This window comes from Charadrius vociferus, unplaced genomic scaffold, assembly GCF_000708025.1.
Source record: "Charadrius vociferus isolate BGI_N301 unplaced genomic scaffold, ASM70802v2 scaffold213, whole genome shotgun sequence".
Lineage (NCBI taxonomy): Eukaryota > Metazoa > Chordata > Aves > Charadriiformes > Charadriidae > Charadrius > Charadrius vociferus.
In genome coordinates this window covers 4,679,038-4,692,037 of record NW_009647828.1, presented here as the reverse complement: position 1 = coordinate 4,692,037, position 13,000 = coordinate 4,679,038, and the positions used below count along the sequence as shown (strand labels likewise).

The window sequence follows — 13,000 nt, the reverse complement described above, 5'->3', positions numbered from 1 at the left end:
CCCCCCCCCGCCCCAGCCTCAGCTATGTGGAAGTTGTCTCAAGGTTCTTGGTTTGTTTGCTTACTTCCATCTTGGCATACAGTACTGTCAGCAAATTCATGTTGGTAACTCTGATCTTCATGCTCATGCTCCCTTTTTCTTAAGCTCCCTTTTCTTGTATTTTTTTCTCAAATTTTAAGGTGGAAAAAATATCATTGGTTCAAAAATTAGAATTTATAGCCTGGATCCATCTACTCAGTGGTTCACAGCAGTTGTTGTTAATGGTAATCCAGCTACAAGAACTCTAGAAGTTAACTGTCAGGAGGTAAGAACCAGTTGCTGTGGGTTTACAAGTGGAGACGGGGAATGGATAAGAACTTGTATTTATATCCCCATTTTTAATTCTGTCCTTGCTGTAATAATCTTAAAAAATGAGGATCGGTGTCGTGCAGTATAATCTATTACTCCAAAGTGTTTCTGTATGCTGCTGGTAGAATTATCAAATAACAAATGGCCTTCTATGCAAAATGAGGGAGACTTGGAATTTTTATTTGAAGAGTGAGGCAAAGGTATGATTCTGGTTTCTTTGCTTTCTATGCTGTGTAGAAAGTGTTCCAGAGCACCAGTTTATATGTGTGTTTTCATGCAGAGACTCTGTCATAACTATATATTGTTAAATTCAGTCTGGTATTCAAAGAACCTAGAAGTTAAGTGTCTAAGCTTAGTCTATACCACATCTAAGATAAACACATTCAGAGAGTAACTTCCACCTCTCTAAATGGCTGCTTCTGTGTTTTTCTTCCTTTCCAAGATTCCAGCTTTAAAAACTCTTGATCCTGAGTTAATTCACGTTGAAATCATATATGACAACAATGGTAAATGTGGTAAGACCTGTTACTGTTTGTCTTTCAAACACCGAGTAGGATATTTGTGATAAATATACTTACCTTGATCACCTTCTCTTCCAGATAAATCTAAAAGAATGGGGGGCATGAAAAGGAAGTCATCTGAGAATAGTGGAGGTGTTGATGCTAAACACACAAAATCTTCTCCTGAGGTATTGTCTTACGATGTTATATATGACTGTTATATAATGGTTATGTAATTTCTCAGAATAGACTTGAATAAGCATTAGATAAAAAAAGTGGAATAATAAATATAATCCCTAGGAGGGTGTGTTGAGTCCTTTGAAACTTGTCTAGGCATGAGTAAAACATCTTGCCTTATGATAATCGCAGAAAAAGTTACTGAGCCTTGAAGGTTGGTGGTGTTTTTGGTTGTTTTTTTTTTTAACTGTGCTTTTTGGCCCTTCCTGCTTAGGAGTTAGCCTGCCTGGTCATGTATTCTGTAGTGGGAGAAAACGCAAAGCAGTTCTCAAGCTTGTAGCCTTTGCTTTTTGTTGTTTTTTTTTTAAACTATTTTGTACTTAAACCCAATACCTCCAGCTAGGCTTGCAGGCTTTGAGGATTTAGGCTACTCAAGCAGCAGTCTGGAAGAATGTTGTTTCAGGACAAAAGGGAATATGACTACTTTTCTAGTACTTCCATGTCTACTTATATTTCTCTTATAAGTAGCTTGCCAAGTATCACTGAGAGCTAAGAAAACTCTCTCAAAAGTCAAAAACCAATCTGGGAAGCTTTAGTATGGAAATGCAAGTGAAAAATAATGGCTTGGCTAAAGAACAGTACTTCAAACTTACCCTATAATTTTGCCCCTGTGTTTCAGACCAAAATTTGCATTTTAGGCAGGAACAGCCATCTGGAAGCTCTAGAGTGGCGGTGGGGTAGGAGGGTGGGTTTTTTTCATTCTTCTGGTTTCATGTTCTTGGCTTCTGTGCAGTCGGTCAGTCCTGTGCCGAGTCAATTATGTAGGTGTGGCTAATGACTGTGTATCACTATTAGAAATGTTTAATGGCTTCACAAAGATACAGCATGAGGTAGCAAGTACAGGATAAAATTCCTCAATGAAAAGAATGATCTATTTTGTATTTACTGCTAAGGAAGAGTGTGCAGCAAATCAGCATGCAGTAACTTGTACATTGCAGTCATACTCTGTTTATGTTGTTTCTATAGCTCATGCTTGAGTACCTTTAGCATGTTTCTGGTGCTCAATTTGCCAGTCTTTAGCTTTCTGCATTGAGCAGCCTGCTTGATATGTGCAAAGCTGGTCTTTATTTCATATTCCAAATGTCCTGCAAAAGAGTTATGGTCTGAATTCATAGCTTCGTTTCACCACGGTTTTTCCTTAAAGTGGTGAAGTTGTTTACTTCTAATTTTCTAGTCTGCCTTCCTTCAAAGGACTGGCTCTTTTATCACTTTTGTGCTCTTTGGGAAGTGTCTTACAACTGTTTTCTCAAAATGGTTACAAGTGAGTGTGCTTTCTAATAAGGAAAACAGAAGCTCTGTTTGTTTCTCCGATTTTGGTGGATGTGAATATATGGGAGTGAGAAGCTGAAGCCGTATTTTTTGTTTTACTTAGTATGTGATAGTACTTGGATTTCTGATACGGAGTTAATTAATTCCAGTGTTTTTTGAGAGCTTGTCTCAATGCCTGACAGCTGTGTTATACCAAAGCAGAAAGGAAATATTTTAGAGTTGATGGTAACGAGTCTGTAGTGTAACTTCCAGCAGTAAGTTGAGCATGTGGGAGTGAAATATGGATGTTAGAACTGAGGAAGGATCCCCACAAAAAACTACTGTCTTTAAAGACACTTGCAAATTTGGTAGGCCTGTTGTATTCCTGAAAGAATTGTAGATTTGTGAGGCTGGTGATTTAGTGAGCACAGGATTTCTTTACTTCACACTTCCTAGAATCCCAGTGCAAAGATTTTCTTTATTACAAGGAAGTTCACATCTAGATTTTTGGTAATGTCAGACTAACTTCACAGTTTTAATTTTCTCTAGGAGTTTTCAGATGAGTTCTGAAAGCTATTTCTGAATTCTGATTACTGTAATTATTTTAGAAAGATTATTGCACTGGCAGTTATGAAGAGCAGTGTTTTCTATCCTCTTTGCCACCTTTTTAATACGCCTTTAATAAGGAAGCCTTCCCCAAAAAACGTTTGTTGTTATTTGTGGGATAATGAATTGAAATGAGCAGTGTTTTATGGAAGCTGTAAGATTTAAAAGGACACTGTGAGGTCTTTCCATCTTATGGACTGAGTGAGGAGTGTTCTTCAATGAGCATTATTAAACATTGTGGGAAGGGCATTAATGTACCTTTCTTTTTAAGCTGAACCCTGCAAAGCAGTATTTCTGTTATCCTGAATTTTCCTAACTATTAAAGTCTTCCTTACAGGTTTCTCCCAGTCAGGGACATGTGCAGTCAGTACCAACAGTGTTGGGTGAAGCATTGCTAGGATGTACTCCTGCTAATAAAGACCAAAGGCATCAAGGCCTGCCCCTACCAGCTAACTCGCCACCCAATCTTGGTGCAGAAACTCCTCAGGGGTAAGGAGTCAGTTTATGCTTATGCAACTTTTTTCCTCCAAAAATAACTTAAATTCTTAGCACAACAAACTCGGAGGTCATTTTAAAGAACTGTAGTAACTAGGATTCTGTAATATTGGCATAGGGAAGTGTTAAGACTTAATTTCCCTGGATAGACAATTTGCTTGCTTATGCCATATTTTTCTTTTTTATCTTGGAGTTGCTTTTCAGTGTCATAAGCCAATGTTACTGCTTCATTGTAGTTATCTGTAAACTGATGGGTTATACGTTGGTGTGGTGCCTCCTTTTTGTCATGTATTGCATCCCTGCCCCCAAGAAAAACAGAACACATTCAGGCAGGTGTCCTGTATACTAGCTTCTTGCAGACCAAGTACAAGTCTTCAGTTATATTTGTGTTGAACACATAGCAGCTTTAAACTTCTTTTCTAGCCCCCTACAGGTAACAAATGTCCAACTGGGTGTAAAACCTTCCAGTGCCAAGTTTTCCACTCCAAACTTTCCTTGAACAAATTTGAGCTGATACTGCATTTCCATTATAAAACTAGCTCTAGAGGTCATGTTGTAAAGGCATTTTTCAATCAGATAAATGTCTCCAAAATACAAAATTCTACATCAGCTGTAACAGGAGGAAAGGCAGTCAGGGGCCTGAGGTGAAGGGTATGTTTTAGTCAATTCTCTGACCATAGCAAGTATAGGGACTGTATTGTACAATGTAACTTTTCCTGAGTATAAGCTGTTGCATGGGGAAAATGAGAAAGTAACTGTGTAATTGTGAGAGGAAGTAGTGAAGTAGCTGCAGTACCTGAATTTGTGTGTGCCTACATGTGCGTACAGCTATATCATTCTATCTAACTTAACCAAAACAACTAAAAAAAAATTCAAAACCACAAACCTGTTTAACCTCACACAAAACTTAAAATGTTGGAACATCAGGATTCAAAGTACATGATTAAATTTCTTCTTTCAAGCTTTAAATGTGACTAGATTGAGCAGCTCATGCCCTGATTTGACACCTTTTTCTTTGTCTAATTATTGTGTCCTGTGTTTCAGCACATGTAGACGAAGCTTACCGGAAACTCATCCTTCTTGTCTTAATACTGGAATTAAACCATTGAAGGAAGATCTGACAGCCTTTCCTAAAGTGAGGATTATATCTAAAGAACAAATGCAAAATCTCAATGATCAAAATGGTAAATATACCTCTTTGACAACCTCAAGATCTTCATCTTTGACTGATTCAGCTAATGAAAAAGGACCCAACCTGAAAAATACAAATGAACCTCTTATGAAGCCCACAACAAACTTTCCAAAAGAGTGCATTTCTGTAAAACAGTTGCAACACCTTAACTCTTCCATAGCAATACCCAGAGTCAGTAGTACTCTTGAACTGCAGCGGACTTTAGATTGTAGACCCTCAACCTCAGATGCACATCTTCTCTCTTTCACTGAGTCTGGAGTTAAATCACAAAGCAATTGCAACAGCCAGAACAGTCACAAAGGAAGCAAGATTGATGAACTTATAGACATGGAATTTTTTATTAGAAGAAATTCAAATGAGATTCTTTATGACAGAAATGAAAATGAAAGCTTTTGGACTGGAAGTGCCAAGGTCCAGGATAATAGTAAGTATTTTTAAAACTTCCTGTCATTTGAAAGTCCTTGTTTTTTCTGTGTAATTACATGCAAGTAGGTCTTTTGTAACATATGCAAAATTAGTAATTTAAATTGTGTGAGTGGTTTAGCATTCTAGTCGTTTGTGGGTTCTTTTACAAGGGGAATGCAATAAACTTGATAAAAACGTCCTTTCATGATAAAGGATAAGGACTAGCCATTAATTTCCAGAAATAAGTTGTTACGAAATGTATGCAAGAACAGAATGTCAAAACAGATTACAAAAACAAGGTTCTGTTTGGAATGCAAATGCTGATGGCATAATGAGACTACTTTTTTTTTTTTTAGCAGTGGTCCTAAATTTTGTAAGCATGGTGGGAGATCAGGTTGTTCTTAACAAAGGCTTTGCTCAAGAGGAGCTTTCATTTAATGACTATTCTGAAAATAAAACAAACAAAAGCCCCAACCAAACAAAAAATCAGGAACCACCCTTGTTTCTATGTTTTCTGTGGCCCAGTTCCACTTGGTGAACTCTTGACGTTTTCCACATGGAAGAATGGGAGAGACTGTGGTTGTTTAAGGAGCTGGACTCCTGGTATTGTGTTGTGCATCAGGTGGTGTAGCTGATCATCCTGGGTTCTGGGAATCTCCTTGCACACCCACCTCTTTCTTTCCAATCTCGTGTTGCTTGGTCTTGGATTACTATGTGCTGTTCCATAATTAACACAGGTACACAGCCAGCCAAGCGGTCATTGTTGTGCCCTGCTAGGCCCCATCCGCAATATGGGAGGAAGGGAGATGTTTGGCATCTATTGGAAAGATGCTGAAAGCTGTTGTTGCATCGTGAAGGGTGAAAACGGGACTGAGAAATGGCCAGGGTGTACTTCTGTCTTCATTATTGTGAAATGCGGTCACTTCGTGCCCTGGTCGCCTTGGTGTTCGGGTACTCCAGCCCTGATGGCTGAAGAACTTTCATTAAAAGCAGACACTCTTTAAAAATATTCCTCTGTATGGAGGAAATGTTAAACTTTGGTCCATAGACTATGACTCCAGTGGAACTATAGCTTGAGAAAGTTTCTACTGACCTGAAAAGAGGTTTCTGCTGACTGTAAATATTTTAGTGTAACTTTGTTTCAATGTAGTGTGAAACTTATAGGAAAAGTTGACAAGGATCTCTCACTAAAGTACACTTGCTTGTACCTTTATATGAGAAACTGAAGCTTGTCTAATCTACACTACTCTTCCCTGCAGTAATTGTTCGCAAGTCAATTTTAGCAGATGCTGCTAAAGTGAAGAAGCTGCAGCAAAGCGGAGAAGCATTTGTACAGGATGGTTCATGCAATAATATTGCACCTCACTTGCATAAATGCAGGGAATGCCGTTTGGACAGCTACCGGAAGAACAAAGAGCAAAGAGACTCCACTGTCTTCTGTCGATTCTTTCACTTTAGAAGGTAAGAACAACTTTGGGTCTATTTACACCTTGATATTCTTTAAATGTGAATGACATGCCCCACATTTCTGAGTTGGACATCTGATCTTTTTTCCTTTTCTGAAAGGGGGATTGAGTGTTCACTGTTAGCTGTAACATGGATCTTCATCTTCCAGGACAGATGAAAAAAAAAAAACAAAACAACCTACCACAGTTATTTGGTCAAAGTGGTCTCATTTAGGTCTCTAGTTCAAAACTACTAGATGTCAGTGTAGAGCTGTTAAGCTGTAAGGCTAATATGCCCAACTAATGAGAGGTTGCCTGTGGGGTTTTTTTTAGCCCTTAGAAATTTTGTAACTGCTTTATTTGAGTAGAAAATATTTTGGCAGGACTTTGAGCTCTTTATTTTGCTATTCTGGGCTGAGTGCCAAGGGGATAACATGAGTTGAGTTTGAGTGCTACAGCTCAGTAGTATTGGAGATAGTAGTGAGAGGGTAGATTCTGAGCCTATCTTTCGAAGTTTAGTGGTTGGACGCATGAAATGTTAGACATAATCCACAGCTGTGGAAGAGTTGCAGTAAGTGGCCAGGGGCTTTCAGCTGGAATCATGGAATAGTGATGGGCAAAACTATAATTTACATTGTGTTCTTTGTTCCACTTCACACTTGAGAGTTTGTGCCACTTCAAGGTTGCCATAGAAATGTTTTATCAGTACACTCACTACTTCAGGGGGGGCAAATTGGGAGGGTCAGCAAGGCAACTTCAAGGAAAACCTGGTGACTTTGGCGTGGTGGTTGCTTTTCCAAACCCGATTGGCGGCTTCAGATCCATTATACCCCACCTACAGCCCCCAGAGCCTGATTCTTGAGTTAAAACATCAAAAGACTTTGACTGTTCATCTCTTTAGCTCTTAAGACACCGTGAGGAACCCTTTCAAAAACAATGTTAAACTGTTACTTGAAGTGTATCTATAAGCCCAGGGTGGACGTTGTCAAACTGCAGTCTATGGCTGTTTTTTAACATGTCCTTTCCTTTGTTTTCAAGTTGTGTAGATTTTTCTGTGAATGACTTGATCTCATGTCCAGATGTTGTTGCACGCTGCTTTTTATTCCCCGCCCCCCCCCGCAACCTATTTAAGCTTTGTGGCATGGGTTGTATTTTATGGGAAGAAAGTAACACTTCTGATATTAGAGAGAAAAAAAAAAAGGCAAAAATACAAGAGAGATGGGAAGCTTAGTCCCAGTTTTTTCCTTTGATTTTCAGAGGAATTACTTTCTTTTGAGTCTCTAAGTAGAATAAAAAACAGCTACAGGCCTGGAGACCTTCTGAAGAGAGGAAATGGAAAGCAGAAAGGTTACAAAGACCATGAAAAAACCCTAAACTTTTCCACTCTTTGTTTCTTGAGGTTTATTCTTCTTGCACCACAACACCGTCCACGTTGTAGCTAAAGGTTTAAAAAAAAAAGTGTTACTAATCTGTTATTTAGCCTCAGATTAGAGATTTTACTATAAGATTTGGGATAATCTGATGTTAACTGAGATGTTCAAAAAATGTGTGACATCAGAGTAACAACAGACTGTGCTAACTCATCTTCTCAGTGTAAAAATCTAGACTTGCAGTGCAGTTCAAAGCAGTTGAATCCTTCCATTTTGAACTTGAAACTGATGGAACTGTCTCTTTTTATTGAATGTGAAATCTGCAAAGTCTGAAGATGGTGTTTGTCTGGTGATATCAATTGCCAGCACATGTTTTCTTGCCATGCTTAACACTATAGTGAGCACATGTTGTCATAAGTCAACTTCCCTCTACAGCATCTAGTAAAAAGGTTCCTGAAAACATAAGCAGAGCTCTTGCTGTTTTTTATTTAATAAACTACTACAGATCTCACTTTTTCTGCCTACTCAGAATCACTCAAGAATATATTACTCAAATTTTGATGGATTTTTTGACAGCTATTTCCAAATTAATTGTTGCTGAAATATATTAGATTTTTAAGGTGTTCTAATGTCTTGAGTTGTACATAGTACTAGATTAGATTTTTACTGCTACCTCCTCTGTGTGATCCTTAATGCCAATGCATTTAAAAAACTATGTTAATCTGATTTGGTTTTGTGTGAATAAAAATATTTGATTAGGAAGTCTACCTTACTATAAAACTCTGATGTTTTGAATCTTTTTTTTTTAAACATGCAGTGCATGAGGCATGCTTAATGCTAATGACAAGTATGTTTACCCATCTCTGTTGCAACCAGTAAGTGTTAAACTCATTCACATACAGTATGTGTTTACAGTTCAGGTATTGACTCATTGGGATGAATGTAAACTAATAAAACATTTGAGATTATTGGTTTTTCTCCTTTCCCCCTTCTTTCCCCAGGTTGCAGTTTAATAAGCATGGAATACTGCGTGAGGAAGGCTTCTTAACTCCAAATAAATACGACCCTGAGGCTATTAGCTTATGGCTACCTTTATCAAAAAACGTTGTGGGTCTAGATCTTGACACAGCAAAGTATATCCTAGCCAACATTGGAGATCACTTTTGTCAGCTAGTGATATCTGAAAAGGAAGTTATGTCTACGATTGAACCACACAGTAAGATCAATTTTCATTAAAATAATCTGTATTTTAATAGCTTTGTATGCAAATTTAAACTTCTGACCTGTGTGAAAATAATTGCATGCATTTGGAAATGTCATGTATGACTTCAGTGTTTCCCTCTCTTCTCAGAGAGGTAATGGTTAAGATTCAGCATGAACTACTGTTGACGACTCTTTGCTCACGGGCAGGGGTAAAGGGAAAAGTAATTCTACCCTTCTTTATGTCAGAAGACTTTTGTCAATTTATCAAATTACTTTTCCTGTTGCAGAGACTATAATTCTGTTATGAAACAAAGTGTAAAAAAAAAATAAATAAAAACAGCAGGCAGCTGACAAATCTATTCTTAGCATGTAAATGAAACACAGCTTTCATTTTGACTGCACAGATTGTTAGATTGCTTTGGTCCTATTTTGTTGATCTTGCATAATGGACCTAATGCTGTCTGTGAAGTCAGTAAAGAAATAATTTTTTTTCCCACCTGAAATTTTCCAGTAGGACTGTTTCAAGTGATTATATGTACAGCCCTACTGGGAATAGACCAAACTTTGCATACTCAAATACAGGTTTTTTGGCCACATCAGAACCTGTCTGTAGAAAACATGAGCACGCGGATGGGGAAGGCTGTGATCTTGCATAATCACTTCTCAGAGTAGAATGACTCTTAAAACTGTTTGTTTTTTTTTTTTTATTATAACTACATGACAGATGCAGTACAGTGTAGAAGGCTGTACTCTGTCCTTTGCATTTGGGTAGTATTGACATTATATAAAGATTGTATCAGTTTACTGGTCACTCCAAGGTTTTGAATAGGAAAAAAAAAAAAAGAACTGGCCTGAATGTCCTTCTAAAGGGGAGGGAAGACTTGAGATACTTCAGAAATGTTTGCTGTGGGGTCTTACCCTGGGCTGCTTTGAATATGCAAGTTCTGCTCTCCGCTTGAACTGAAACATATGCAGGCTTGTGGAGCCAAAGTATCAATAGCCAGAGTGAGAGGTACAGACTGGAACACTGAAGCACTTTCAGAAGGATGACATTTTGGGTGGAATTTGTGAAACAAAGGGGACGTGTGGTGTTTCTTAATAGCAGAGGCTGCATCTGTTAGCATACCTACCAGAAACATCCTCTACTTAAAGAAAACCCAAAGACATGTGAGTTCTGGAGGTGGTTTGAAAGGAGCAAAATGTCATTAATTCTTCTTTGATTGTTTATTGCCCTGACTGGTGAGAGTAAAAACTCATTTTCGTTAAAATGGAGGATTTAGGTTTTTTTAATGCCCTGGGTAGGAAAGAATGAATTTGCAGTCTAGGTATCCATCCTTTGAACAGTTCAGTGGAAGAGCGAGCACTCAGTTGGAATAGGAATAAGGTAGATTTTCCTGCCACCTCCATTTAAAGTTATGGTAAACTTTTCTTGATGGAGTTCAGTTGAAATATACCTTTTCATAAAAATTCTGTCTCTGGCAAGCCGACCTCTTCCAAAATATCAAAATACTTCATTCAAGTGCTACTTTTTAGGGGGTTCACGTTTGAATATCTTTGGACTCCACAGTATGTCTCAGGGTCAGGCCTTCTCTCTTTTACCAGTGAATTACCAGACTCTGATAGAGCTGTGAGACAAACAAGTCTGAGGGAGAAGATTATTTGGGATTGCTTCCTTAAAGAGTTCCTTAAAGAATAAGTAGAAAAGCACAAGCGAAATTATCTCTGTGTAGTAAAAGATTGACTAGTATAGAAAGAACAGCTCGTTAGGTCACATTGCTCCTTGGCCACCAAGTGCCAGAAGGAGACCTACAGAAAGAGGAGACAGGGTCAGACTACGGAGAGGAAACAAAAAAATAGGAGTAGAAAATTACAAAATCAGAAAACTGAAATCTGAAACGACATGCAACATATAGCAAAAAAAAAATGGAGGATTGGCCTAGAAAATGGTAAATATAGTGCATGTTTATAAAAAGGCAAAGAAGAATGGAACTGGTGATATTTAGACTTTGTCTCCTGGAAGAATTTTGAAGCAAGTAGTCAAACAATTTTTACCTCCTACTTAAGAACAAATTGTGCCAAGTTATTCTAGTTTTGTTCATACTTAGTTAATGGGCATTATACAGAAGAAAAGCAACAGATGTCTTAGATCCTGGTGTAGGTTTTTTTAGCATACATTAGGACATGGTATCTCTTAACTTGCTTTTGAAATTAAGAAACCTTGTGGGCAGAAAAGTTTTAGAGAAGTTATAAGTATGGAAGGAGGTAGGAGGAGGCAGATGTGTGCTTTTTGTATAGTCTAGTTTTCTAGCTGGCGACATAATGAAATGAAGATTGGTCTAAAATTATCTGTATGTAATGCAGCCCTGGAAGGGCTTGTAACTGTAAATGTTTGGGATGTTTTGAGTCACTTGGTGTGAGGAAAGGTGGTGTGATGGGTACAAAAGAAACCTGAACGGCAGTGGTCAGTTCTTCAGAGAAAAACAACTCCTCGTTCTGAGGTCTATATAGAAACATAGAGAAAACCTGCTACAAGGAGAACAACTACTTCCCTGCTATGCTATTGAATAGAGAAAAAGGACAAGCTGGCTGTGGCAAGCTAGACATTAAGCTTAGCTTGCTAGTATTAACTTGATTTATTTTATTTTTTTTTTTAGGGTGGCTGTGGAATTTCCACTTAGAATGTCATCTGTGTGCCTGTTATTTTAGGCAAATACATGTCAGGAGTAAGAGATGTAGTTGGTGCTGCACAGGAGCAAGCAAAATCATCTTGATTGCTTAGATTCTGTTCTGAACCTACTCTTCTGAATCTGTAACAGCAAAGACTTTTGTTTTGGAGTTCCAATACAAAACCAAGTCTGAGTCTTATATCACTAAAGTGTTTTAATATAGCTATACTTAACATGCAAATATCTTGTTTTGTTTAAACTAACAGTGACTAATCTGTCAATTACCACAGGACAGGTAGCCTGGAAGCGTGCAGTTCGTGGAGTTCGAGAAATGTGTGATGTCTGTGACACCACAATCTTCAACCTTCATTGGGTCTGCTCTAAGTGTGGCTTTGGCGTGTGTGTGGATTGTTACAGAATGAAGAAAAAAAGCTTAAATGAAGGTGAGAATGCATATTGCTACCTGAAACAAGGCGGGGAGAGGGGAAAGAAAACCTGTGTTTTGAACTTGGAAGTCAATAGCAACCTTAAACAACAAGATAATAAGACTTCCTAACAAAAAGAATGTGTTGTAGACCTATGGTTTGGTATATCAATAATAGTAAAACATGTAGTTTTCCAGAGGAGGATGAAGGATGCACTAATAAAACAATTTAATGGTTTTGTTTTACAGATGATGACTCGGATACTTTCTCCTGGTTTAAATGTGTGAAGGGGCAGGTACATGAACCAGAGAATCTAATGCCTACACAAATAATTCCTGGAAAAGGTAATTTAAATATTTGATTGGGATGAAAAAAATGCAGTAGACTTTTGCTGTCTTTTGTATGTTGTTGATAGTGTACTGAGGACTTATTTTTTTCTTTTAGTAATAAAGTTAGTAAAAGCTTAGTATTTATTGTTGAAAGACTGGAACAGACTTGTGTACTTAGTACTATTTTATTATCTTTGCCCTTTACAAAGAAGTAGCAAAACTTCTTGTTTAATGATGAACTGTGTTCATGTACTATTGTTTACCTGCATAACATACACAATTTCTTAAAATGTCTTGTTGAATGCTGGTTGGTCTATTACACGTGAGCTCACAAATGACTCTTTTCCTTCAGCTCTCTATGATGTTGGTGATATTGTTCACTCCGTAAGAACAAAATGGGGAATAAAGGCAAATTGTCCTTGTGCAAACAAGCAGTTCAAGGCACTATCAAAGCCAACTGTAAAGGAGGATTCAAAACAGGTATTGCTACTGTCTCGCACTATGTCTGTGTAGTATAGATTTGCCTCAGTC

At 37.8% G+C, this 13,000-nt stretch overlaps 1 protein-coding gene across 1 annotated transcript in view; it reads left to right on the top strand.

The window, feature by feature from the left end:
• Positions 1 to 13,000, top strand: part of KDM3A (lysine (K)-specific demethylase 3A) — a 31,175-nt gene that overhangs the window by 7,895 nt on the left and 10,280 nt on the right. The window contains exons 5-14 of the mRNA XM_009882518.1: positions 180 to 304; positions 791 to 863; positions 948 to 1,036; positions 3,277 to 3,428; positions 4,479 to 5,050; positions 6,291 to 6,492; positions 8,848 to 9,062; positions 12,006 to 12,158; positions 12,389 to 12,484; positions 12,822 to 12,949. Of these exons, the coding sequence (XP_009880820.1) occupies positions 180 to 304; positions 791 to 863; positions 948 to 1,036; positions 3,277 to 3,428; positions 4,479 to 5,050; positions 6,291 to 6,492; positions 8,848 to 9,062; positions 12,006 to 12,158; positions 12,389 to 12,484; positions 12,822 to 12,949 (1,805 nt within the window). The remainder of the gene's footprint in view (positions 1 to 179; positions 305 to 790; positions 864 to 947; positions 1,037 to 3,276; positions 3,429 to 4,478; positions 5,051 to 6,290; positions 6,493 to 8,847; positions 9,063 to 12,005; positions 12,159 to 12,388; positions 12,485 to 12,821; positions 12,950 to 13,000) is intronic.